The following is a 27,845-nucleotide window of genomic DNA, read 5'->3' on the forward strand; positions in this document are numbered from 1 at the left end:
GCCTGTTCCCAGGCTGAGCTGAGCCCCTGCCCTTCTTGGAACTGCCCGTCTTCTCCTGAGGATGGAGAATGCATATCCAGCTCCCCCCCTCTGCAAGGAGGAAATGTCTGTGCTCACAGGCCAGAAGGACCTTGTATCCTGATTCTTAGTGAACAAGCCCTGCAGCTGCTGATCCCAAGCTCTGTTTTCAGCACTTTCTCCTCCCTCAGGGGATTCCCAGGGAGTCACTGGGCCCAATCCCTTCCAGTCATGGGGCTGCGTGGCTTCCATTCCAGCATCTGGAGAGGATGGGGTGGCCTAAGGTGATAGCGACCTGTCTTTGCTTGTCCGCACACCAGTGACGCCGGGCAAGCTCCTCCACCCCTCTGTGCCTTAGTCTGCTCATAGAACACTGAAGGGCTTCGTGCAACACCTGGCACAATGTGTATGAGAGATCAAGGGACCAGCAAGTTTGCCAGGGTCCAGAGTATGAGAAAGTACCAATCCAGTGGCCTCTGCCTCCTCCTTGCCCACCGTTCTCCTTGGTATTCACCACCTACTTGGACAACAGAATCCCAGCCATTCCGACCTCCCTATATATACAGCTGTGGCCATTCCCTGGGAGGCAGCATTTCACAGTGGAAATGTCTGAGCTCTGGAGCTTATGAGCTGCGTGATTTGGGCAAGTTACTTTGTCTCTCTGAGCCTTGGGCCCCTTGGGATAGGAATACCCTCCTCACCTTCCAGACAGGCTGTGAGGGTTAAAGGGGTTGACAGACCTGAGTAGGTGCCATTCACGGACATTCATCTCAGCAGACCCAGTATTTATTCTTGTCTAAATACTGCTTTTTTTGGAACACCCCCGCCCTGGAGACCCAGCCTGAGCAGAGGACGTGGGAGCCGGAAAGTGTAGAAACTCCCTTCCCGGCCTCTCTGGAACTGTGTAACAGCACAGGCCTGCCGCAGTTGCCAAAGGGTGGACTGTTTCCACACTTTGGTTTCACAAGAACGCAGCTGGCACCATGCTCAGCCCTTTGGTGCTTGAATGTAGTTAGTGAGGTTCTTCTGGTGAAGTGCCGACCTTTCTGTAAGTTGCTTGAGCCTGAGCCTGGGTTAGTCCCTGGGGCGTCCTGTGTCATTTACTGGAAAGAGACCCAGCCAGGCAAGAAGGTCCCTGGTAGGAAAGAAAGCCATGCCTCTCTCCATGAGAGAATCTTTCCTCTCTTTCTGTTTCGTTCTTTGCAAGTCTGTGGAGTGCCTGTGATCTGTCAGGCGTGGGGCTGGGATAGAGGAGAGAGGAAAACAAAAGCTCTCCTTTGTATGCCATCCCCAGGCAGGTCCCCATTGGGGATCTCAGATCATTGGACCTCCTGACGTGGGTGAGCCCTTCTTTCCTGCCCTCTGAGTTTGACAGGGGTCCCAGTGGGCTTCTTGGGGCCAGACTTCCCTGGCTCCTGGGTCACTGCTGTCCCTGCATGTCTCAGACCCAGGCCTTGGACCCTGTAGACTGGAAGGGCCCTCAGTCAGATCTCTCCCACAGCACGTGAATCCCTCATGAACCCTTTCAGAGTCTGCTTCTGTGCTGCGTGATGGGCACGCATATCGCACAGGCAGTCGTTCCCTTCTTTGGTTGGCTTTCTTGCATGTTGTACCCAAATCCGACCCACAGAAAGGCAGCTGAAGCATGCTTTCCCTAACAGATGTCAGAAAGCCGAACCGGACCCCTTGGGAGATGGTGGGCCCTCCCTGGTAGCCCCTCCCCCTGTCACTGAAGGTGTAGAAAGTTGAAGCTGAGCTTGCACTCGGCAAGGATGATCGAAGATTGTCATGTCCAGAGAAGGTGAGGGGGCCTCTACATGGACAGGGAAGAGTCATAAGACTTAGGACTGCCTTGTGTCCTTAAAGGAGGAGGAGGGGGTGAAATCTGCCCCTCGGCTCTCCCTCCCTCTCCTCTGTGGCCTCCACAGGGCAGTGGGAACACAACTGGGTCTGGTGTCTGCTCCCTTACTCCTGCAGCCTGGCTCTGCCCATGCAGCTGTCTCAGGCCAGCTGTCCTGGCCCCCACTGCCGGCCACTGGCTCCCTTCTCCCCACAGGGCCTGCTGGCCGGCCATTCCTGAGTTGTCTGGCCTCAGAGAGGCGGTGAGGTCAACCAGTGTCCAGCTTCCTTCTCCCTCCTTGAGTGCTGCCCTGGCCTGGGGTCCCTCGGGGTGGAGCAGAGCAGCCAGTGTGCTGAAGCATGGTTTGTGTGGCTTCCGAAGCACCAGTGTGTCACCCAGGATGACTTGGAAACACCCTGTGTGCTTAATCTTCGAGTATTGATTAAATGTTTCGTGGTATGTCTGTACCTGACACAGTGACCTGGGATCCTAATGGGCTTCTGAATAGGCTTCATGGGGTCTATGAACCTCCAGAAATTATTTGCAAAATGCTACTTATACTTGAATTTTCTGGGGGAACCTGTGACCCTTCCCAAATGTTAGTAAGTAGTGATCAATAGCGTGGACTCATATGCAATGTGTAAAATTATGTTGTAGAAGAACATTTTATCAGTAAACAGAGATGGAAATTATAGAATGAAAAAAGCAGGCTACACTCTATAAACAGTGGGAGCCCAACTTTGTTTAAAACCTTTTGTTACATGCACACACACACACACACAGTGGAAATATAGCTCCTAAAATGATGCCAGTTTTTATCTCTGGGGTAAGCTAAAAAATTTAATTTGCAGTTTTCTGTATTTGTTGGCTGTTCTACCATACATATTTGTTCCCTTAGTAATAAGATGGTGTAGGGAGCCCTCAGTCCATTTTCTGAGAAGGCAGAACTCTCCTTCTCCCCCAAGCAGCCCCTAGCCCCAGAGGGGATCCTGCAGATCTGTGGAACAGGCCACAGGTCTCACCTCTGAGTCTCCAACAGTCACTCACTACCTCCTACATAATTTCCCTCCAGGCCCAGCCCTGGTAAAGTGACTGACTCAGACTTGAACTGTCCAACATCAAGCAGCCAAGACTGCCCACAGGACCGCACTGCCTGGCTGTGTGGCTTTGGGCTAGTCACCTAACGTCTCTGAGCCTCAGGGTACCATCAAATGGGACCTCATGTTAGTACCTGCCTCATGGGGTTGTTGTCAGGGCAGCTGGGACAGTTTGGGGCCGGCTGAGCACAGATGCCCATCAGCCTTGGGTTTCATTTGCCCCCAGCCCCGACCCTGCCCACCCAGCCCACCCTGCATTGACTTACCTCCCTTCTCTCGTCTCCCCAGGAAGCTCCAGGACCTGCAGGATGGGGTCAGCCTGTATCAGAATCACCAAATACTTTCTCTTCCTCTTCAATTTGCTCTTCTTTGTAAGTATGAGTAGCATTGGTGGACCACCTCCACCGGACTCTTCTCCCAGGATGGGGGCTGAGGACAGGCCATTCCAAGTGGGACCAGGTGGTGGCAGCAAGGAGATTCGCCTCGTTCCAGCTGGCTCTGTGGCAGGGCACTGGATTTCTCTCCTGGAGTACCGAGGTCCAGGCCATTCAGGGCTGGAGGTGGGTGTGGGAAGCCCCCTGGGTGTCCTCCAGCTCATCAGCTGGGAATTGTTGGGAATCTTTCGCATCCTGTTCTGAGTCCCTGCCCTCCTGGCCCCCTTCTGAAGAACACACGTGTTAACAGGTCCAGGTCTCGTCAGCCCCCATTGCACCCCGCCACCCCCACAATGGGGATGTCTCCTGAGCACTCAGAGGATGGGCAAGAGAGACTGGGCCCTGGGACAGAGTGGGGACACAGCCCCCCTTCCCTAGATCCACCCCGGAAGTCCTCAGCAGGTTCCCAAGCCATGGGCCTCCCAGATGGAAGCTCTGGGCACAGCTGGAGCTGGTTTTCCTAGGGCCTTGACTTTCCTCTCTGGCCTGGCACTGGCTGACTCCTTCTGCCTTGGAGTTGCCAGCATGACTGTGTGTGTGCTTGTGTGTGTGCGTATGTGTGTCTGAGCGTATATCCTGGTGTGAGGATGTGTGTATGAATGGGTGCGTGATGGTGGTAGGGGGAGAATAGCCTGAGAGGCCTCTGTGGCCCCAGTGGTGCTGGGGGCTATGTCCTCACCATGCTGGCTCATTACATCCTGTTAAAAATCAGGCTATACAGTAGGATGTTCATTATGATGCAGTTTTAGTTTTGAAAATGGTACACATATATGAATATTTTTCAGAGGAGAAGAAAATGCCTCTGAATGTTACTGTTGGGATTCCTGGGAATTTTGGTTCTATTCTTTAGGCTTCTCTGCATTTTCCAAATTTTCTGCAATAGACATGAGGTACTTGTGGGGACAAAAACAGTTTTACCTTACAAGTTACATAGGATAGTAGAAAGTTTGGAAAACAAAGAATCATTCCAAATCTGCCTTCATAACTTTAACCCAACACGCAGATACAAGTGTGTTCCCGGTCCGCACAGGCACAGGGACAGTGCATGCTGCTTGTCCTGCCGTCTGTCCACCCTGGCCCCAGCCCGAGCCCCCTTCTGGAGGATCTTAGTGGTCAAGTCTGTGCTGGTTGGCCCAGGCCTCTGGAAAGCAGCCGCATGTGCAGAAGAGCCAAGCCTTCCCTGGCAGGCACTTCTCTGGCATCAAGGGTGGGCAAGCCAGGACTGGAAAATGGGGTCTGAGTGCTGTGGTTCTACCCCTGGGGGCTTTAGGGAATAGAGAGAGGGGTCTGGGTTACAGCCTAGGAGGTAATGGGGATCAGGGGACAGACACCCCACGTCCCCCATGCAGTGGGAAGAACAGGTGGAGACTGTGGAGAAAGGGAGTGGGGTTGATGGTTTTGGCCAAGGTGTCCCTTCCTATCCTGTTCCCAGGCTGTCCTACGGAGCCAGGGACTGGAAAAGCTTCTCTCTGGCCAGAGCTTTGGGAGCTGGTCTTGGGCCATCCCATCCTGGGCTTGGCCTCTTCCCAGCTGCTCCAGGTATTAACTCTCCGTGTGCTGGGGCCCAGGATGTGGGGAGTAGGGGTGGGGGTTTAGAGAGGGGAAGCTTTTATTACAGAAAGTACAGAGGGAAAGGAGAGCTATAGGGACAGTGTATATGCGTTCATTTATTCATTCACTCATTATCATTTACCAAATGTGTATTTGACACATCTGTGTATCCAGCCCTTTTCATGGGTGCCAGGTAGATATTCACCTGCAGAAGAGCTGTGGTTTCTGCACTCATGAGGCTTATGTTCTGGCAGAGTGGGGATCTCCAGACAAATACTTATTCAAATGGATAATAAAATTGCAGTTATGTTAGGTGCTGGGAATGAAGCATATGGCCCCTAGGAGAGCAGATAAGGGGTTTGACCTTGACAGGGCAGTCAGCAAAAGCTTCCTGGAGTTGTGTGTGTGGAGAGGGGGGTCCTGGAAGTAGGAGCATAAGTCCAAGCTGGGGGTGGGATGGAGTGTGCCTCTCCAGGCACAGGACATGCAGGCCTTCCTGGAAGGATTCTGGTCTTTGTTTTATGCACAGTGGGAAGCAGTTACATGATCAGACTTGTGGTTTGGGAAAATTGCCCTGGCTGCTGTGTGTGCTTATGCCCACACATCACAGCGGATGCTAGCTGTGAGGGTCCTGGCTCCTGCTAAGCCCTGTTGGGAGATTCTGGTGGGGCGTGGAGGGTGCCCATCGGACACAGTCATATTTCATGGAGAAACAGGGTGCCAAGATGCCTTCCCCATTCTGCTTGCCTAGGCCTCCTTTCTGGCTGATCCACGTCCTGGAGGCTGGTCCAGCCATACCTGATGGCCAGTCTGCCATCCTCAGACATGTAGAGGGACTGAATGGATAGCACCAGGGACTTCCCTCATGGGTCCCTTGAAGTGAGCTGAGGAGTTTAGCTGGGCAGTTCTGGGTTTTTATCTACTTGGGATTATGTTTGCCCAGAGGGAATTTCCTGCCCTGCCTCCCACACCCTTTTTGAAAGAGCTGTTCTCCCTGCTGTCGTGCCCCCCATGAGTGCAGGAGTGAGCATGTCAGGGGCCCAGCCAGGTCGTCTGAAGTGCACAGGAGCAGACTGTGGGCCTGATGACCTGCCTGGGTTCAGCTGTGCTGTGGGCTGCTGGGGTGGGGTGGGCAGGGGCTCAGGAGTGTTTGGGAACCAAATCCCAGTTGCTGTAAAGACCAAGCCCATTCCTCCCAGCAAGCTGTGCAATCTGAGGCCACACCACTTGAGGGTGGACAATTCCTAGGGTCTCCATAGCCTTCCTGTCCCCAGAAACTGGCTCTCTAGGCTAAGGTTCAGGAGAGAACCCCAGTACCACCACCTGGCTTAGACTGACAGATGAACTGAGTGACCTTGGGCAAGGTCAGAACCTTAGTTTCCCCATCTGTGAAATGAGGACAGTAACAGGGCCCGTCTGACAAAGGGAAAGGAGAAGAGAGTGAGCTGCTGGAAGATAGTGAGGGCAGTGTAGGTGGACATCAGCTGCTGTCTTTAAGGGGCCTGGACTCTGTAAGGTGAGTGAGGCACTGGCTCAGAATGAGAAGCAGTGATAAACCGTGCCATACCATGGCTCTGTCACTTTTCTAAAGGGAAATAACAGTGACATCAACCCTGTCTTTATTGAAATGCTTGATATTTTGTTCATCATGGATATTTTCCATTAATTTTGTTTTCTTAAGAATAATTGCTGAAAAAGGCCCTGGGGCCCCAGTACTCCCCCCATGCCGAGGGCTTTATTGTTAGCTGCTTGCCTTTCACCTAAGATTAAGGGATGATGGCTGAGGTGAGAACCCAGGGCTAGCAATAGAGGTGGATGGTGACATGCTGGGACTCTCAAGGTGGGTTATTCCCCAGGTGGGCCCAGGCCAGGCCCCAGGTAAAGACCAACCTATGGGATGATTTGGGACCCTCCACTCCTGAAAGGAACTAGTGTTTTTGCTGGGCATTTCCCCAGTTTAGCCAGCGTGAAGGGATAGTGGGTCTTGGCTAAGGTTCCAACTGGGGAGGTAGGCTCAGGTTGTGGGCCATCCTGGCAGAGGGGAAGGAGGCAGAGAATCCCTAGGCCTAAGCCTACACCAGCATTGCCCCATTTGTTTGCCTTTCTACTCCTGCACTTACTGTCGGGTGATGAACTCATTCATTCCCAGAGCCCACAGCACCTGGTGCTCTACCACGCAGTGGTACAGAGCTGTATGCAACCTGGCCCTGCCCTCAGGGAGCTCACAGTCTAGCCTGGGAGGTGCACATGGCAGAGTCAAACCCAGTGAGAATGGCTGTTAAGAAGGGGCTGACAGTGGTGGCCAAAAGTAGGGGCCCCTTAGTCTGCAGGGGGAAGGTCTTAGTCTTCTGTGGAAGGTGGCCTTGGAGCCAAGCTCTGAAGGACAAATGGACTTTGATGTTCAGATCCATGGAGGTTTCCTCCCAAAGCTTGTTCAGGACATTCCCAGCCCTTGAGATGGGCTGGAGTGGAAGGGATAAGCACGGGGAAGGATCGGGAGGTGAAGTAGAAAGTTACCCCTGGCAAGAGGCCATGTCCCTAGAAGTGGTAAGCTCAGTATGACCACACGCAGGCATGGAGTAGGGAAGACAGTGGGGGATGGGGGCAGGAGGGACTCCCCACACATGGCTCTGTTCTCTGGATTGCCGGGGTTTGCCAAGACTTGGGGTTTGGGGTCTGAGGCCACCCTGATACCCTCAGGCTAGGCAAGGATGGAGTTGGTTTCTATTATATTCCCCTAGCCTAGGTTGCAGGGCTCTCTCAGGACCCACATTAACTACTTCCTTCTCCTTCCAGATCCTGGGTGCAGTGATCCTGGGCTTTGGGGTGTGGATCCTGGCCGACAGGAGCAGTTTCATCTCTGTCCTGCGTAAGGACCCTCCCAGGCTGGCTCGGTGGGGAGGTGGGGAGGGTTGGGGCAGCAGGCAGGGCTGCCCCCACAAGACTTCAGCCTCAAAGCTGGTCACTTTTCCAGCTGACCCCAGGGCCTTTTCCAGGTCCTGCTGCTGACCAGTCCACCATGGGTTCCTCTGCAGGGGTTTCTGGAAGGAATTTACTCTCCACTGCCACCAAACAAAGCTGCTGTTGTCTGAAGAACACGGGGATCAGGGAATCTTGTTCTCCCATCTGGCTCTTTCCTTCAGCCCTGACCTTGGGAAAGCCTCTTATATTCTCAGCCCCTCCATTTGCCAGCTCAGCAAAATGTGGGCAACAGTCCCTCCCTGGCCACTTCTGAGATGTAGGAAAGGTCAGGAACAATGGGTTGTCCGGAGCTGATGAAGTGCCTACTGTGTGCCTGACACTGGCCAGGTGAATCGGCATGTGCGCCGAGAAGGAAGGCACTGTGCACTGCTTCTGTTGTTTGTGCTCGTTGTGTGGCTGGCCTGGGGTCAAGGGTTGCAACATATAGTGTCTTAATCCCACAGTAGTGCTGTGAGGTAGGAGCTATTACATTCCTGCCTTACAAATTAAGAAATGAGGCTCAGAGATGTGATGACCCTTGCTCAAGTTCACACTGCTTCTAGTGATAGGCATGGGACAGGAACCCTGAGAGCTTTGGTCCTAAATGGTAGGGGAGCCCTGACATCAAAGCCCTTCCTCTCACACTTGAAGGAGGGGGAAAGAAGCCTGAGGGACCCCTGCCCAGATGATAAGAGCCCTTCTGATCTACTCATGGCCTCCTCCAGGAAGCCTGCTGGGCTTGCTGCGCTGGCCTCAGCACAGCCGAGGGCCCTGAGGAGCACAGTGGTGCCTCTCCCAGCAGCAAGCACCTCTTTGGCCTCTTCCCCTCCCACCCTCCCAGCAGCTGCTGAGGCAGCAGGTTTGGACTTGGGCCCATGACAGCTGCTTGATTTGAATAAAACAGAACAAATTGAGATGGGTGATGAAAGGCCACACCTGTCACTGTGGCCCTAGGGTGCTAGGCCTCCCCTCAGATATGCAGGATGATCCACCCTCCAGCCACATCAGATGCAGCCCAAAGCTGTCAGTCCTGCCTCCTGGGGGGGAAGCAGACCACACCCCCATTCTGGCACTAGGGTCGGGGGTTTCCTGCCTCAGCTGGGTGCCCACACTCCCCATGCCCTCCCAGTATGGGGCACCTCATCCTGGACCCTGACTAGACTCAAGCTCTCTGTTTCCTGGGCCGCGGCCCACACCCAGCAGACCCTGTGCCACAGAGCAAGGTCTTTCAGCCTGGCCTGTCCCGTGCATTCTGCCCTCTGCACCCAGCCCCAGGGATCCAGTGATGCCTGCTGCTCCTCCCACCTTCTCCCTGCTCAGGTCTGAGGATCTGGTCCTAGGCAACTTTTGGGGGCCCCCTAGATGTACCTGGAGTGCTCTTATAAACATCAGGGCCCAGGCCCCACTGAGGGATCTGGATCCATGGGTGTGGGTAGGGGTCTGGAGCAGGTGGCTGTTAAAAAGCTCCTCAGGCAGCCAGGGCTCAGTCACTACCCCTGGGTAAGCTGAGGCTTAGAGAGGGGAAAAGACTTGCTAAGATTCACACAACAAATGAGGGTCAGAGCTAGAGCTCTGTCATGCACATGGACAGCCTGCCCCAGGATCTTCACCTGCCTCCCTCTGCAGGTTTGGATCAGGGCTGGCCTGAGCGAGGACAGGGGCTGGTGTCCATAAGATGTGCTAAGAGACCGAGCCCTACAGCTGGGCTGGCTCCCAAGGAAAGGACCTGTATTGGGGTCTCAGCCCTGGGCCTTGCCTGCTGGGTGTCTCAGTGGCCTCTTAGCCTTGCTGGGCCTCCGGGCCCTTAGGGACAAGTCAGGATGTAAATCCCCCCTTGCTGGCTATTGTGGAAATGAAACAGGATGGCTCTGATAAGGGGCCTTGTTGGGGCCCCACACAGTGGATTCCCAGCAGTGCCACTTCCTTCTTCCTGGGAGCAGTTGATGGGAGGACTCAGAACCCACTTTCAGGAAGTTTAGAAAACGTGGAGTTGGACAGCCTCCTCCTGCCCAAGATAGTGGCTGAGAGCCAGGGCAGCAGGGCCTGGGACAAAAAGGCGGCCTCAGGGCCAGGAAGCCCCCACACTTCCCCTGGTGGGGGTGCTGCCTGGCTCCCTGGGGGATCCTGTGAGGAGCTGGGTAGAAGCAGCCCTGCTCTGGCACACTGAGAGTGCGGTGGGCTGGCTAGGGCTCTTCCTGAGTTCCAGAACATTCTGTCTATGACCAGGAAGTAGAGCTGGATCAGGCTTTCCTACCCACCCACACTCCAGCTTTGTGGTTATTCTTTAAGACTGTTAACACCCCTTGGTGGCCAAGGTGGGGATCTCAGCCTCCCCAAGGTCCCTCAAGAAGGTGGCCTGGATTTTTCCAGCTGATAGTCAGGTATGGCAGCCCTGGCTGTGCCCACGTCATTAGGAAAGCACATTAAAAATGTAGATTCCAGTCAGTTTCCTAGGAAAGTCTGCCCAGGTGAGATGGACCCAGGAATCTATCTCTAAGAGGTTCCTCAGATCCGCTGATGCACTCCATCTAGCCTGCTCTCCCCATCTGCCTCCCCATGAATGTGGGGCTGTCATGAGAGCGAGTCTGCAGGCTCCTGCCTGTGGGGAGGCATATGTACCCAGGCTTCCTGGCCTATCACAGCCTTGGTAGAGTATCCCCCACATCAGCAGGCTCTGGTGGGGGAAGACTTGAGCTTTGCCCTAGCTGCTGGGCTTCTTGGGAAATACTGGTCAGGTGCCTTGATGGGACTCCTGACCTCCTCCCACCAGGGCAGGCTGTTCCCCCTGAAGAGGGTTTCTTGCCCTCGGGCCCCTCTCTACACCTCAGGCAGGTCACCTGTTAGACTCCTGTCCAACCCACACTGGGCCATTCTTAGTTACCTTTTTTCAATTCTTCAAATACATCAGGCTTACTCCTTCCTCAGGCCTTTGTACTTGCTGTTCCCACTGTTTGCAGTACTTTCCCTCTGATCCTTACTAGGCTGACTTCTCCATTTTTGTCTCAGCTCAAATTGTCACCTGCTCAAACCAGCCTTTGCCAGCCACCCCAACCCACAGACCTGCCCCATTGTTATCCACGTTAGCCACGTCCTTATCTCCCTGGCCTTCACACAGTCAGATCTAATTGCTTACTTATTCTCACCATTTTTCAGTCTACGCTGAATGTCAGCTCCTTGGTCTGCCTTCTGTATCCCCAGTAGCTGGCACAGTGTCTGGCACATGCGGGCACCTGGTAAAAATGTGTGTGTTGAATGAACAGCATTATACCTTTATCAGTACATGTGCCTGTGCATCGTTGGGAAGAGCACGGCACTGGAGGTTGGCATATTTCCAGATCCCAGCCCTGATCCTTGCTGTTCTGAGCCTCGGTTTCCTCATCTGTGAAATAGCTGTGCTAGTGTCTACCATGCAGTTATGTCAGAGTTGGAGACAGTGTGGATGGAACCCTTGAGGTTCAGTGAATAGGCAAGAGAGGCTAGGGTTTATTATTATATGGCCAAGGAGGGAGGCAGGTTTTAAATGTCCATGGCCCCAGAGAACCTGCCAGTCTGTGGTCCGTTAATTCAGTAGATATTCATATAGCACTTCACTGCCAGACACTGTTCTGGGGACTGGGGGCTCAGCAGGGAACCCTGTCCTTGTCCAGCTCACATTCTTGTAGGGGTGGCAGACAGTGAGCAAGATAAATCAGTAAAACGTAGGGTCTTTTCAGTCCTAAGTGCTAAGGAACAAACTGAAGCAGTGATAGGACAGATGAGAGAGTAGGGGGAAACCAGGGGAGGCAGCTTCCAAAGGTGGACAGGGAGCTGGTTCCTTGCCTGAGGGCTGACCCCAGGGCTCAGGCTCCAAGGAGTGGGTTTGGGGGCAGTCCTAGGCCATCAGGCCCTGCCGCTGATTTTGTACTCACTCAGGGTGAGACAGCCAGGCTGAATTCAACACCCTTTCCCATCCCCCAGAGACCTCCAGCTCGCTCCAGGCTGGGGCCTATGTCTTCATTGGTGTGGGGGCCGTCACCATGCTCATGGGCTTCCTGGGCTGCGTCGGCGCCATCAAGGAGGTCCGCTGCCTGCTGGGGCTGGTGAGTATGGCCCTCCACCACTGCCCACCAGCTCCCGCCAGCCAGCCATGGGGCCTGAGCACTGCCCCAGCCCCTACTGTTGGGAGCATCCTTGAGGTGAGGGAGTGGGTCGGGTGCTCCCGGTGGGGGACCTGTGGCTAACTCTGTGCCTGCTTTGTGTCCCCAGTACTTTGTCTTCCTCCTCCTCATCCTCATCGCCCAGGTGGCTGCTGGGGCCCTCTTCTACTTGAACATGGGTGAGGTAAGCACCCCTCCGTCCCAGCCCCGACCTAGGCTGGACTGCTCATGCACAGGATTGGCTCTGGAGGTAGGGGATAGACAGGAAGCCTCTCAGGTGTCAAAGGCAAACACAGTATGTGCAAGGCAGCCTCCGTCCCCCCTCCCCCTACCCCCAGTCCCATCCCCTGTGATCACATGGTAGGATGTTAGAAGGGAAGGGCAGTCTGTGGGCAGAGCCACTGCTGGGGCTGAGCTCAGCTCTACCCCACCACTTTGTAGCTGTGTGGCTGTGGGCGAGCTGCTTGCCTCTCAGTTTCTCTTCTGTAAACTGGGAACAATAATAAATTTAACTCTCAAGGTTGTTGCGAGGATTCAGTGATATTATCTTAGTCAAGCACAGCACAGTGCTTGGCACAAAAGCACTCAATAAATATTTGTTGTTATTATTAAGGCACCTTAGCAAGTATTAAATCTGTGCCACTCATCACAGGTGAGGCCCAGGGAGGAGACTGTCAATAAAAACATTAGTCCTGTGTCAAAGGGAAGGCACTCAGGTTTAAAGGAATAGAAAAATCAGACTTCCTGTGGCTTCAGCTGTAAGGGCATGTGTCACTGACTTAATCAGAAGCTGGGTTTGGAAGCTCAGAGATGCTGGTTTTGGCTGTCTGCTCAGCATCCTCATCATGCCACTCCTACATCGTGCCACTCACCTCATGGTCACAGGGTGGCAGCCCCAGCACCTGGCACAATATCCACGCTGCTGCAGTCAGAATGGGAGAGAGCAGTGTCAGCCATAGCTGTCCCCTTTACCAGAAGAGCAAATCCTCCAGCCCTCCTCCCCAGACTGGGTTCCAAGGGTACCCCTGGCTTCCAAGGGGCTGAGGAAGTGAGTATCCAGCTCTGGATTCTAAACACAGAGGCTCAGAAGGAAAGGGAGGCAGGAATAGCTGCTGGTCAGGCCGATCAAGTGTGCCCATCATATTTATTTATAGAGCACCTGCTATGTGCACATGGGATCTTCTAGAAGCATTGCACACATTATCTCATCCTCACAACAGTTCTGTACTGTGTGATGTTGACAGGGAAGTAGATGCTCAGAGAGATGATGAACAATAGTGACATCAGTAATAGTAACCAGAAGCCCCTCCACCCCTGCAGCAGGTCCGGCCCACACCATGTACTGAGTACAGTGCGGGCACCTCACATTCATTCCTCAGTGACCCTCACCATGCCCTTGCAAGGCGGCGTAAGATCCCCATCCTACAGGTAAGGGGCTAAGGACACCCAGCCAGTCAGATGCCAGGCCCCTGATGCCATTCCAGAGTTCGTCCTACCCCTCTGCACATGGCCAATGGCTCAGCTGAGCCTGGGGGCCTGCCCTCCTCCGGTGCTACGGTTCACATCCACTGATGAGGTGGCAGAGCTGGCGGTCAGGTGGGCTCCTGAATTTTACCACTTGAAGATCCAGTTGCCTTAGTTCCCTCTTAGAAGGAAGCACCAACAGTTAATAGAATATGCCACAAGCCTAGTACCAAATGCCACACACAGATGCATTTAAGTAGCTGTGCCTCACAATAATCTTACAAGACTGTGGATATGAATACCCTCATTTTCAGTGAGGAAGCTGAGGTACAGAAAAGTTAAGCAACCTAGCCAAGGGACACACAGCTAGTAAGTATCAGAGCCAGGATTTGAACCCAGGTGACCTTCGGTCTATGCTGGTGACATTTTCATTATGGTGGTTCCTACCTGAATCTGCTTTACTTATTTGTAATCTACACGCAGCCTAATTCCCAGGAAAACTAAAGCTGACTTCTAGCACAGGCACAAGGTAACTAAAATCAAAATGAGAGACATCAGAATACACAGTGAATGAGAGGAAGATCATTGTTTCTGAAGCCAGGGGACAGATGCAGTAGCTAAGGGCTAATTTGAACACTGAGGATCCTGGCAGTTGGGGCAAAAGGGGAAATAGTGGTTTTAGTAGATGAAAGGAAGCTTTCTTGGCCATCAAACAGGAAGGTAGGGCTTAGGGGAGGGAAACTCTTTTCTCAGCGAAAGGGTTGTGAGATGCACCTGGGGCTTCTCGGACCTGGTCAATGGTACATTATACTCAGGGTTGATGAGAACCAGGTCCCAGCTCACAGTCACTCCTAATGACTCAGAAGCCAGCTAATTCTGCAGGGGTCTTGTGTAGTCCACTTTTCAGCCTGTGTGGGTTTCCCCATCTCACAGTAATAAAGATGGTGCCCATTGGTTGGACACCCTACCACATGCCAGGAGCTGAACTAGGAACTTGACGTACATTTCAGTTTTCCAAACATTTTTCAGTTTAAGAAATTGAGGCCCTGAAAAACAAAGTGGCCTTTGACCACGGTCACTGACAGCTCTAGTGCATCAGGGGAGATTTCCGCCCACATCCCTCTGGCCCTGGGCCATGCCTCCCACCCCACTGTGCTGCCTCCCTACGACCAGGAACTATGCCTCAGAGGCACCCCACGGCTCCAGAGCAGGGCTTGTTTGGAGAATCAGGCCTCCTGACTCCAGTTAAGAGTCTGTCCACCATACCCCACTGTGTCCTCCTCTATCTCCCACCCCAGTCACCTCCAGGCTCCAAACCTCACACTCCACGGCCCCAGCCCGCCTCACTTTGGCCCACCTCCTCTTCTGGAAGGCAAGGGAAAATCCTGGCTTGCTGGGGACAGTCTGGGGCCACTCTGTCACCAGAATTAGAATAAATGATTTATTTTTTTCTTTCCCAGCACATTGTAAATCCTGGAAGAAGACTAAACATGCCCTTGATGGTGTTTATTCCTGCAGATGCAGATGAAGCCCAGCTGGGGAGGTGGGACTTGTTTTAGCCTGAAGGAAAAAGGCCTTTTAAAAGGCAATAGGCCATTCTTTCCCCACTCTGCAGGCCTCCTGGGTGAGCAGAAGGGCTGAGCACCCTCACATGGTCTCCAGGGCTGCAATCTGTCCTTCCACCTACCCCATGCTCCCAGGCTAACACAGACTGCAGCACTCTTATGGAATAGAGTGGTGGCCAAGAGCCTCAACTCCAGAACCAACCTGCTCATTCTGGAACCCCTGCTCTGAGACCCTCGGCAAGTTACTCAGCCTCTCTGTGTCTCACTTGCCTCGTTTGTCAAATGGCAGTAATCACATAGGTCGGCTCTCCCTTCACTGCAACTCTGAAATCCAGAAACCACTTTGAAAACCAAAACCATTATTTGCAACTCATTTTGTGGCAAAATTGAACCTGAATGAAAGTGAGTCTATTTATAACTTTTGTTTACCCAGTTTAGGTGTCCCTATGGAATTAAGAATGGGGCAAGCTTTGGGGTGTGGCACATACCCCCAGTCCCTTTCTAAACTCCAAATATTTCAGGGTGCTGGCGCATGTTGGCCCCAGGGGCCATCTCGTAGCAATGTGGTGAGGATTAAAAACGTTGACATATGGGAAGGGCACAGCATAGTGCCTGACCCAGAGCAGACGTTTGCTGGCATCATTTATTATTGTTGCCACAATTGTTAACCTCATTAATGCCTAGTAAGGGCTCAGTAAATGGCAGCAGTTCCTGTTGTCCTTGATATTAGTATTAGTATTAGCAAGAACTGTTGTAGGAGCCAGGATTTGGGTAGGAAGTTAAGAATCCTCTGACCATGTCCTCATCTGATTGTTTATCCAGCCTCTGTTCAGTGGGCAAAGCCCAGGTCTCAGAGTCAGGGGCCCCATGTTCTAGGTTTTGCTCTGCCACTGATTGCTGTGTGGGCTTAGAAAAGTTAGCTAGCCTCTCTGAGCCTCAGGGGACCTCTTGGGCCATCTCCAGCTCTGACACTCTGGGATTCTGACTTGTTCTCTCCAGGTAGCAGAGAGTGGGAGGTGGTCAAGAGGAAGGAAATGAACATACTTTGTGCCATGCTCGGCACTGGCCTCACGGCACTCCCGCAGGTCGTATAGCAAACCCGCCCACAGCCTGCACAGGGGAGCCTCTGCAGCTCCAAGAGGTTATATGGAGCACAAGCTGAGGGCCTGGTGGGGCAGGGAAGGGGCTTGCAGGATCTAGGTGAGAACCAGGAAGGGGGTGGGGGAGGTGACATGGCTGGGCCCAACTGCTATGTGTTCCCCAGGGGGTTGGTCAAAACTGTGGTTCCCTCTCTCCTTCCCTCTCCCACCTAAGAAGCCCAAAAGAGCCAGTGTGCACATGCCCTAAGACATAGGTGGTAAAACAGGTTCCTGGAGGACAATGCAGGTCTGTGAAATGCCTGCCTGCTTTGATAGAAACTTCCTGATCCACTGGCTTGGGTTTCTGCTGGCCGTGGTGGCAGCAGCAGCTGGAGCCAGGACAGAGAAATGACCTTTCCCTTCCCTCCGAAGGGAAGGGGGAAGCATCCCGGCTGTCTTGCGAAGCGATCATGAAGAGCAGTGGATGGAGACTGCCAAGCACCTGCTGGGTGCTGGGCTGCATGCATGGCTTGCTGGCAGTGTTGGGCAGTACCTGGCTCAGGCCCCACATTCAAGGAGCTTACAGGCAGCTGGGGGCGGGATGTGGAGCTCTTGCTGAGCTCTGGGGTAGCTGGTTATGCATATTGCACCCAGGCTTTCAGGAAAGATGTGAGGTCACTAAAAGTAAACATGCTGCCCGCACCCCCATTCACCATTGCAGTGGGTCCTCATTTCCCATCAGGATCCCAGGATGCAGTGTCAGACCTGCTGTATGTGTGTTCCAGCAAAGCACTGGGCAACATGCCCTGTGGGAACCCTGGGAGAGGACGGGAAGATGTGGATCCATATATTACATTTGGGGCACCTCATTCTAAGGAGCAATTTGACACATTAGAGTAAAGAGCATGGAGAGGTCTGGATACCATCCCGAGGAGCAGCCAAAGGAGCCTGCAAACTTACCCTGGAGAGGAGGGGGTAAACGGAGATATGGCTTGGTCTCAAATGTCTGAATGATGTTTGTCCTGGGAGAGTAATTTGATTTGTTCCATGTAGTCCCATCTGGGACTTGGGAGGGAGGAGAAGGGCGAGAGCTAACACTAATGGGTAGAAGTCATTACAGCTCAACTCAAAATGAATTGCTTGTATCAGGAGCCTCCCCAACCTTGCAGTGTGCTATTTTGTAAGGTACTGAGTTCACCATCACCAGGAGCATTTAAGCAGAGCTTGGAAAAGTATGGGAAGACCCAAAGGTTTCTTCTAACTTGATTTCTCTGTGAAAAGACACACTACAAGGGAAGTAAAAGCACAGCCTTGTGTGAGTGAGGAGTCAGCTCTGAGGACAGTGGGGCCTCAGTCAGGTAGAGATAGTGGGTGGCTTGCAGTTGTTGAGATCTCAGGCTTCTGGAGGCACACATATCAAGGTTACAGTCATATCTTTGCTGCTTATTAGCTGTGTGATCTTGGGAAGTTGTTCTGACTTTCTGAGCCTCAGTTTTCCCATCTGGGAAATGGGGAGGATAGTACTGGGCAGCACCAGGGCTGACCTCCTAGGCATGTGACCTGAGCAGTCACATAGGGTCCTATACTTAGAGGGTTCCCTTGCTTGATCTGATGCTCTGCTGAAGCTGTCTTAAAATTCCTAATCATCTTTAAGCAATGGGCCCTGCATTTTCATTTGGCACTGGGCTGTGAATTATGTAGCTGGTTCTGGGCAGGACTCTCCATTGGATGTGACAGTAACCCAACTGAAACTGGCCAGAGCTGGCTGGAGGCTCAGCAGCATCCAGGTCATCCAGTGCTGCCGCCAGCACTCTGACCCTCCCCATCCCTCAGCCCCGCTCTCCTCTGCTGGCTCCCTTCTCAGGCACGCTGTCTGCAGTGGAGCCTGAGGTGGCCACCACCAGCTTATACCCTCACCCCACCAAATTAGCAGAGAGAGGGTCACCTTGGGTCACGTGCCCATCCCTGAGAGGTGGAAGGTGCTAAGTGGCAGTCTGGGGCTTTACCTGCCCCTGTCAGCAAGGGGATAAGGCTTCCCAGCAACGTGGAGGGAGGAAGGGACAGTTAACCCTAAGGAGAGGGACTGCTGTTCCAAGCGGGGAAAATGAGTGCAAAGCAGACAGAAACCACAGAGGTGGCCCCTTAGTGAACATCTTCTCACTCTTCCCTCCCTGTTCTTTCCATGGTATTCTTAGGGTGGCCCAAGACACCCTATCTGGAAACCCTTCCTGGAAGCACCTTAGTGAACGTCTTCTCACTCTCCCTCCCTGTTCTTTCCTGTCTCAGGAACTACCTGGTTGCCAGGGCAACCTCCCTGGCCTCCCAACACAGCCTTGTGGGCCTTGGGATTCCAAGGCATCGGGCTCCAAGCTAAGCCAGCCCGTGCAGCCTGGTCCCTATGGCCTGGCTGGGTCTGTCAGCCATATTCTGGGCTGGAGGATGATGTGGTGTTCCCATGGAAACCACCCAGACTCAGTGGAAACCACCTAGCTTCCATCACCTCATTTCAGGGGCCCTGAAACAGGGAAGTCTGGGCTGCTGGGGCAACCATGCGGGGATATAAATAGAGCCTAGGTCAGTGGGGGAGGGCAGGTGAAAAGGATGTGGGAGAGGCAGCTCCTCATGCAAATAAATGCCTCTAGGGACCCCCCTTCTTTCTATGCCTGTGGGAACCATCCACTCACTGGGGAGCAGAGGTGGTACAGAGGGTTGGGGCAGAAAGACCCAAGATCTGCAGGCAGCTGTGTGACATGGGCAAATCACTTAGCTTCTCTGGCCCTCATTAAAACTGCTCTGACCTACTTCAAGGTATGGCTATGGCCATGTGGTTTAAATGCTGGTAGAGCTTAATGGGTAAAAATGTGGGTTCTGGAGTCAGGCCTGGGTCCCACCCCAACTCTTAACATGTTGGCTGTGTGGCCTTGAGCAGGTTAATTAACCTTTCTGGGCCTCATTTTGTGCATCTCGAAAATGAGGGAACAGAGTCAATATCTAGGCTATGGTCTGCTCTGAGGACTAAAGTGAGATAATGCCCTAAAAGTGCATTAGCATGGCCTGGTACATAACAAGCGTTTGATAAGAGCTACTGTTGTTGCGATTAGTTACTGACAGGAAGCTTTGTAAATTGTAGAATTCTGTGTGAATAGAAAAATGCATCATGCTATGAGTTTTATCTAGAGGAAGAAGGGCAGAGAGGGGACTGCTAGGGACCAGGGCGAGTTTCCCAGGTCAGCTAAGGGAGGGGTGAGGAGCCAGGGCTGCAGGGCCATCTGGAGGGTGTGGGTTCCTTGCGGGGGGCTGGTTGAAGCCCCCCTCACAGGGCTTAGCCAGGCTCTGGAAACCCTCCCTGGTGCACCTGACCTACCTCCCCAATTCCCCTTTCATAGGAACCAAGGGGCAGGTGTGTGGCTGTCCCCTCTGCCCCCCTCCCCTCTTGAGCTCCCTGCTCTGGGGTTCCACAGTGACAGCAGGTAACCATTACAGCCTGCCTGGGGATGGCCCTGAGCAAGGTCCCTGGGGAAGGCCAGTGGGGACCATGTGGGGCTGGCTCGCCAAGGCCTCACTCCCAGATGGCGCTGGGCCTTTCTGCCCAGTAAGGCCCAATCCTCAGCTCCCCAGACTGGTTTCAGGTTTGCCTCCTTTTGCACAGCTGACTTGTTCCTGAAAAGCTGCCTCTGTAGTGAGATCCTCTGTTTGGAGCCCCAGTGAGGGAGGGGTCTTTTGTCCCTTGCACCCCTCATCTGCCTCCTTCGTATATCAGGTTTGTTCTATGGGGTTAGGGAAAAGCCAGGTGCTTCCCTCTTCCTCATCATAGTCAGGACTGATTGTATGGGGCCCTGGGGCAGGCATGAGGATTAACTGGGATAGTGTTTGGGTGTGGGTCATGTAGTGGCCACTGTGCACCTGTTCATTAATCAGGCACGCCACACTCCTACTCTGGCCAGGCTTCACCAGATACAGTCCTTGCTCCCACGGAGCTGACATTCTAGTAGAGGAGAGAGAGAATAACTCCTGAAAACAAATGAGCATGTAATGACAATGCCATGAAGAAAATCACAGCATGCATACCCTTAACCTTGCATGGGGAGGGAGAGGGGGTGGAGAAGGGATGGTATTCTATAGGGTGGCCCAGAAAGGCCTTTCTGAGGAGGTGATGTTTGAGCAGGGAGCCCTGAAGGTAGTGGAGGAGTGGGCCATGTCAATATTTGGTGGGAAGAGGATTCTTGGCAGAGGGAACAGCAGGTGCAAAGGACCTGAGAAAGGAGTGTGTCTAGTATGAAGGCAGCAAGAAGCTCTGTATAGCTGAAGAAGAGGAAGGAAGAACAGAGAAACAGATCTGGGAGGAGCTGGGGCCCAATGACACAGGGCTTTGAGGGCCATCAAGAGGATACTGGCATTTCTCAAAGTGGTGGGAGGCCACTGGAGGGTTTTCAGCAGCTACATGGAAATATTCATGTTTAAAGGGCAATGCCACTGCTGAGTGCCTTCTCCAGGATGCAGCATCCTTCTCTCCTGGAGAGTATTGGACACAGTTGTCACTTAGGACATGCTGCACTGACTGGCTGCTGCCTTGTAGGGCAGGAGTGGTTGGCCCTGACTGCGTTGGGCTTAGCATGTGACCAGCACAGGACTGGTACCCAGGAAGTGCTAGGAAAGTGGTTGGAATGAACAACAAATGCATTTGAACTTTGAGCATGTCCCCAGGGTTTGGGGTCGCAGAAGGTGGGGAGAGGGGTCGCAGAAGGTGGGGAGAAGTAATGTGACCAGAGGTGGGGCATGGGTTTCAAGAAATCTGACCTTGACCCTTTCTCTCCCCTCTGCAGCTGAAGCAAGAGATGGGCAACATTGTGACCAAGCTTATTCAGAGCTACAAGGACAATCACGAGGACAGATTGCAGGAGGCCTGGGACTATGTGCAGGCTCAGGCAAGGCGGGATGAGGTTCACGGGGTAGCGTGAGGTTCCTGGCTGGTGTGTGTCTGTGTGTCTAACCATGGGTTGCCCATTTGCCTGTGTATGCCTGACAGAATGTGCCAGTGAGCCTTACGTGAGCATGCGTCTGTTGGGGGCAGGGTGCCCCTGAGCAGTCCACCAACCTGGCCCCCAGCCACCACCACAGCCCCTTGCTGAGCGGGCCCAGGGTTTTGGAAGCTGCCCCATAGCCCACAGCCTATGGCCAGAGAGAGAGGGGATAGCTCGCAACCCTCTCATCTCAAGCCAGGCTAGGGGTATTCGGGGCTCCACGGGTGGGTTAAGAAACTGGTGCCAAGGCTGATATGCTGACGTAAACCTGAGTGGAGGCTCCTGGGAGAACATTTACTGGGGATGTGCCTGTGGAAACCTTCTGGGGTGAAAGTAACCTTCTGTCCAGGTCTTCATCTGGCTGATGTTACACAAGTATGTATGTAAAAATTCATCAAGCTGAATTTGTGTACTTTAGTGTATATGTGTATTCCACCTCAAAGTGAGAGAGGCAGACCGACTGAGTGACTTAACAGACAGAATGACTGGCAGAAAGGCTGGCAGACTGATGGAATAAATGGATGAGTGACTAAATGACTGACAGACAGACAGACTGACTGACTGACTGACCAGGTCCCCAGCCTGCCTTGATGGCAAACCAATCACCTCACACACAGATTGGCTTCTGTCATCAGGTCTCAGCTGCCCCTGTTTTGTGGTCCCAGGTGTCTTGTGCTCTTGGCCAGGACCCACGGTCTCTGGGCCGCAGCCTCTTGTCCTGCGGTCTCGGCCCTGCTGGCACTGATGGCCTGCCGCCTTGAGGGAGGGCCTGGGCAGCAGGAGAGAGCCTGGCGCCTCGGCATCAGGAGACAGGACTATGTCCAGGTCATATGGGCACACTTCCCTTTTCTGAGCTATGAAAAGGATAGGGTGATGTTTTCTGGACTATGCACTTCACAGATTTTTTTGGTGAGGATCAGATGAGGCTAGGTCAGGCCCTGTGTTAGCCATTTTTATCATACCTTTAGTTTGACTCACAACTGCTGTGACCCTTGGCTAAGATTCGAGGGCGACGGACCTCCCGGAATGAACAAGTGCCGCCTTCACAGCCTGGGGTGGGGGCAGGAGGTCCCTTGGGAGAGAGTGAATGCTTCCCCGTGGGAGGTGGTTGATGGGTTGAGAGATTCCTGCAGCAGGCAAGGCCTCTGGATGATTCTGATGTCTGTCAGATGCTGCTTGGATTGGTGGTTAAGAAGACAGACTGTGCGTCAGGCCCCTGAAGACTGGAATACAACCTCTGCCACTTCCTGGCCAGATCTCTGAGCCTCAGTTTCCTCATGGGGCTGTTGAGTCATGCTCCTGTAAGATGGATGTATAAAGCCTGTAGCACTTAGACAGAACTTACCAGGTGACATGTTGGTGGTGATTTATTATTCCTCATGCACAACCACTGAGATGGGGTGAGGAGCCTGGAACAGGGGCACTGTCTGAGCAGGCGGTCCCAGAGAGGAGGGCTCTGCCACGTGGATTAGGGGGGCCAAGGAATGCTGTCTCATTTATTTGAGTATGGAAGGGCCTGTGGGTGCCCCTCAGACGTGCTGGTCTTTCGGCCAGAGAGGAGGCAGCCAGGCAAGTGCAACAAGAAAGTAGAACCTGGGCTACAAACCACTTGAAGCAGGAGGCTTGAATGAGTCTGGCACGCCCCCTGCTTGCCAATGGGCTGCTTGTCTGGATGGGAAGGAAGCCCGTGGCCAACTGACCCTGTCTGGTCACGCTGGCACGCGGCTCGCCCATGCTGGCCTGTTAATCCTCCCAGGGACGCCAGCATAGTGGCTACCGCCATCCATTCTCTGAGTGAGGAAACTAGCGCTCAGAGAAGTGCAGCGGCTTGCCCATGTGCAAGGCAGGGCCAGAATTTGGAAGGAACCTCCTCTCCACTCACCTTCCAGGGACATCTCTGAGACAAGCTTAGTCCCTAAGATCCCAGTTCTGTCGGGAATTCAAGTCCAGATGTGACCTGCATCCTCCTGGGGTCCCTTCATAAGCCCCACGGAGGCCCTTTCCAGCACATAGAAGTCAGAAAGGCTTTCTTCCCCTCTGCAACTAGAGCATTTCCTCCTCTAAAAAGGTAGAATTGACCGTGTCTCCTTTTTCACTTTGGCAATCAAGAAGTTCAGAAGCAGAACTCAACTCCAGCATGTGCACAGCACCTGAAAGTGGAATTGGCCTTCACTGAGCAATTCTCTGCTTTCCAGCTAGATGCTTTGCCTGACACGTCCCACGTAGTCCTTGTAACAGCCCTTTGAGTGAGGAACCTTTGTTGCCTTCATTTTGCAGATGAGGAAACTGAAGTTGGTACTTTGACCAAAGTTGAGTAGCTGTAAGCAGAGCTGCAGGCAGAGCTGGTATTTGAACCCCATAGTGTGACTCCAGACCCTTTATGGTCTTACCTGTACATCGTCTGCCCTCGTGGCCCACACATCTGTGTTCTGTCTTTCAACTTGAATATTCCTCCTGTTCTGCTTTATATTTTGGCTGCTCTTGATTTTTGTTCCCTCCTGTATTAATAGTTTCTGGCATGTGTTTCCTGAGAGCCCCTTTAAATTCCTTGGGGCTCACCTAAGCCATAGTCAAACCCAGACTCTACTCCTGGTGGTTTGGACCCGGGGCCTGGAAGTGGCAGAGCTGAGCCTGTCGTTGGAAGGCCCCACCTCTGCCAGGAGGATGGTGGGTGCAAGCAGCCTGTCCCCCACTTGGCGCAGGTGAAGTGCTGTGGCTGGGCCAGCTTCCACAACTGGTCAGACAACGTGGAGCTCATGAATCGCACCAATATCACCTACCCGTGTTCCTGTGAGGACAAGGGGGATGAGGACGCCAGCCTCCCGGTGAGGAAGGGCTTCTGTGAGGCCCCCCGTGGCAACGGGACCCAGACTGGCAACAACCTGGACGACTGGCCTGTGTACACCGAGGTGTGTGGTCGGCTGCGGGCTGGGGCTGGCTGGGCTTGGGGCACCCCCCAGGCTCCCCTTAGCTGTTCCTGCATTTGATTAATTTGTCGGCTTGTCATTTGTCCTTCATCCCCATATTCATTGATTTTTCCACTCAAGGAATACCCAGAGCCCTCTCTGCAGGCCCTCGGGGCTGCGGTTGGCCTCTCCTGATGACTCTGCTTGGCGTGGTGAGGCAGCATGACATGGGGTGACATGGTCGTGTTCTCCCCTTGTAGGGCTGCATGGAGAAGGTGCAGGCTTGGCTGCAGGAGAACGTGGGCATCATCCTAGGCGTGTGTGTGGGCGTCGCTGTGATAGAGGTCTGGGTCCCCTGCCCTCCTGCCCGCCCCATGCTCTGTCCTCCCAGTTGTCCCTGCTCTGCTGATATTCTCGGGGAGGGAGGCTGCAGCCCATCAGCTTCTAGAGGCCCTGCTGCCACCTGGCCTGACCACTGTTCCTCCCTGGGCCCCTCTGCCACCTGAATTGCAGGCTGGTTGTAAGGGTCTAGTTGCAGTCAGCTCAGTCAGGTTCAAACCTCATGTGTTGACCTGGATAGTGAGAGGCTACCCTGGGGCCTCTGGGGGACTGGGCAGCCCTGCCTCCCTCTGACTCTTGTCCCCTCTCTTGACAGCTCCTAGGGATGCTCCTGTCCATCTGCTTGTGCCGGCACGTCCACTCTGAAGACTACAGCAAGGTCCCCAAGTACTGAGGCAGCTGCTGTCCCTACTCCATACCCACCCCTCAACCACAGGCCTCCTAGGGGTCTTCCTGGCTCCCTCCTCCAGGCCCACCTCCCAGCTTACTCCCCCTTTCCCATCCTGTGCTGGCTGGAAGTGGGGGGCTTTCTGGGGCCTGGACCCCTCTCCCTGCCTTTCTGCCTCCAACCTTAAGCCCCAGCTGTTCGGTGGCTCCTCCGCTCACTGCCCACCTGGGCTCTCTTAGCAACTCAGACAAAACACTGTCTGCAGCATCCCTGCACAGGTGGGCTGGGCTCTACCTGCCTTGGAGGCCGTATATATTGCAGGGGGGCAAAGTGTATTAAAAATGGGTGGGGGGTTTGGATAAGGCACCCTGCACTTTCAGGGGACTGCCCACTGCGTGGGTAAACTTTTTTTTCCACTTAATGCATATGTCTTTGGTTTTCAGATTTTCATTGAAGGTAGTGGGAGAGGGTGGGCTTCACCTGACATTAGGAGCAGCCCCTCTTCCCCAGACCTGATCCAGCCCCAGCAAGGCAGCTCAGATAGGCCTAGGCTATGCCGTGGGGGCAGGGCCTAGGTAAGCTGGGTCTGAACTAGCCCTGGGTTGCTTAGGGGATCAGAAGGGTGAACCCCTGAAGCATGGCACAGAGCTGGCCGGACATTTTCCAGGACCCTGAACTGTCCAGCATGTTTTCTCCTGAGAAGCTTGGCTGGTTTGACCTGTATCCCCTAGGGGATGGGCAGGTGAGGGCTGTGCCTTTTAGGGAAGTGGGGAGGGGCTCTGTCAGTTCTGTAAAACATGCTCCAAGATTTGATGACTGACTATTAAAGAGGATCTGTAACAATCCAGCTTGCTGCAGTGGGGGTGCTGTTTGCCGGGGTGGGGAGGACAAAAGGGAGAGAGAGCTGCCTCCCCGCAGTGAGGCAAGAAAGGGCAATAGAAAGGAGGCGTTTCAGCAGAACCCACCAGGTGGCGCTCCTGCCCCAGCCTGGGAGCCTGGCAGTGCCCAAAGATCATCCTTACTCCGGGCACCTCACCAACCCCAGTCTCTTGCTGAAGTGGGAACACTGGTGAAAATACAGATTACAGGTCTTGGGAATTCTGACGCAGCAGGGGGGGGACAAGGAACCTGTATTTTTAGCAGTCCTCCAAGATGATTTCCTGAATCATGTTGCTTTAGATTCCCAGGCCCTGGTAAGATGCAGCTATAGATGCTCCCTAAAGAGAAAAGTGGGGGTAGGGGAGGGCCTGGGCAAAACAGCCTTGTCCTTAGTGAGGAGGCAAAGGGAGGGGGGCACCCATGTGGGAGTGCTGGGCACAGACTGGAAAAGCCTTATACTCCATGTGGTCTCTTCTCTGCCACAGAGACTCTCCCTGGAGCTTTTATCATGTTCAAAGAGGGCTACAATGATATATTCCAGCTTATTTCATTTATAACAGAAAGCACATATAATAAAATATAAAACAGGGAAAATAAATTTATGAGGAAGCATAGACATGGGTAAAGTAAACACAGCTAAGTTGCCCAACCCAGTGATGGCAAATGCATGCATGCTGCACACATGTGTGTAATCCATGGCAGTGCTCAAACCAGACATCACTAGTTGATCACCATCCTCATTTCCTTAGCCAGATGTGCCCTGGCCATGCTTATGGCCAGCATCACTCATTGCAGCCTCAGAGTCTTTCTCAGCTCAGCACCATCAATCAGTCTGGTTAGAAGGCAGAATAAAAGCAGGTTCCATCCTTGAACTCTAGTTGTTTAGTTGAATCATGTATAATTTTACCTCTGAGCTTCCTGGTGATCTAAGAAAAAAAAGGGAAACTTGGGTTTTCTTGGTATTGACTTTTATTTCTCAAGGTTTCCTTAGCTTAGCTATTAGAAGGACTGTGGCTGGATGGAAGCTAGAATTCAAGACCACCCCCCAAACACACAAACCTTGATAACCCTTCACTACTGGAACAAAAAGCATAAATGAGCCTACTGTGTTCCTGACCCTTGTGTTGGTATTGAGGACAGAAACTGTGCCATCTGCCAAGGAGGAACTGGGAAGACCCGGTGTATTCGCACAAAGCAATTGGGCAACATTTTTACCTAGTAGTTTGTGCTTAAATAGCACTTGTTCTGTACTAGTCCCACTGGCATATGTTAACTGATTTGCTCACTGCAATCCTTATGAGGTATGTATTCATTATAATCCCCATTTTACAGATAAGGACAATGACAAGCAAGAGGTTAAGTACTTTCTCAGCATTCTGCTGTTGCTGAGAGGAGTGGAGACACCCTAGGCACCAGGTTGCACAGGTTCCAGGCTAAGGTGGTACTGCTGCTGAGGTACAGGTTGGGAGCTGCCTCACATTTGCTGTCTGCCTTCTCTGCTCCACAGAGGAACTCATGGGCCACCTCCCATCCCAATGTTGGGCTTGCAGCAGGGAAGAGGCTGAGTAAAGAGGCAAGGCTGGTGTCTGACTAAGGACTGGGGTCTCTGGTCAGAAAAGGAGAATCTGGGGCTGAAGCTGGACTCAGAGCTATGTGGGGTGGGATGGGGTCTGTTTTCTGTGACAGTTGCACATGGCCAGGTCTGGGAGGTTTGTGGTCACCTATCCCCTTGCCCTGAGAAGAGGGGCAGACCTGAGTTGGAATGGAGACACAGGTGCTTTTTAGCCACGTGACCCCTGGCAAACTCTTTCGCCTCTTGGAGCTTCCCTTTCCTCATCTGAACATGGCTGTTGACAGGATCGTGGGAGGCTCAGTTGTGTGAAGGATGTAGAGCCCTCAGCCTGGCCCCCCAGGAACCTCAAACCAGAGTAAGCAACAGTATCCCTTGGCTTTGCCCATCTCACAGTGCTCCCAGCTGAGCAGACATCTTTTTGGTGTGTCTGAGACTATGGCAGTGGGGGTCCTACAGTGGGTGAGGGTCTGCAGGAGGTGGGGACTGAGGAGCACAGGGCACTGTGGGCAGTGGCAAGAGAGCGTGGGCCTCCCTGCCCTTCTGCGATACCTGCAGGGTGAGCTCCAGGTGTGAGACCTGGGGAGGGCTTAGCGT

The 27,845-nt window shown here is 53.4% G+C and overlaps 1 protein-coding gene across 1 annotated transcript in view; it reads left to right on the forward strand.

Annotated features, from left to right (window-relative positions):
* CD82 (CD82 molecule) overlaps window positions 1-25,646 on the forward strand; it is a 46,239-nt gene extending 20,593 nt beyond the window's left edge. The window contains exons 2-9 of the mRNA XM_036891681.2: window positions 3,244-3,326; window positions 7,737-7,809; window positions 11,859-11,980; window positions 12,147-12,221; window positions 20,969-21,070; window positions 23,869-24,075; window positions 24,333-24,416; window positions 24,728-25,646. Coding sequence (XP_036747576.2) covers window positions 3,264-3,326; window positions 7,737-7,809; window positions 11,859-11,980; window positions 12,147-12,221; window positions 20,969-21,070; window positions 23,869-24,075; window positions 24,333-24,416; window positions 24,728-24,805 — 804 coding nt within the window. The 5' untranslated portion in view covers window positions 3,244-3,263 and the 3' untranslated portion in view covers window positions 24,806-25,646. The remainder of the gene's footprint in view (window positions 1-3,243; window positions 3,327-7,736; window positions 7,810-11,858; window positions 11,981-12,146; window positions 12,222-20,968; window positions 21,071-23,868; window positions 24,076-24,332; window positions 24,417-24,727) is intronic.
* The last annotated feature ends 2,199 nt before the right edge of the window (window positions 25,647-27,845 follow it).

The sequence above is a fragment of the Manis pentadactyla genome, chromosome 9, assembly GCF_030020395.1.
Source record: "Manis pentadactyla isolate mManPen7 chromosome 9, mManPen7.hap1, whole genome shotgun sequence".
NCBI classification, from domain to species: Eukaryota; Metazoa; Chordata; class Mammalia; order Pholidota; family Manidae; genus Manis; species Manis pentadactyla.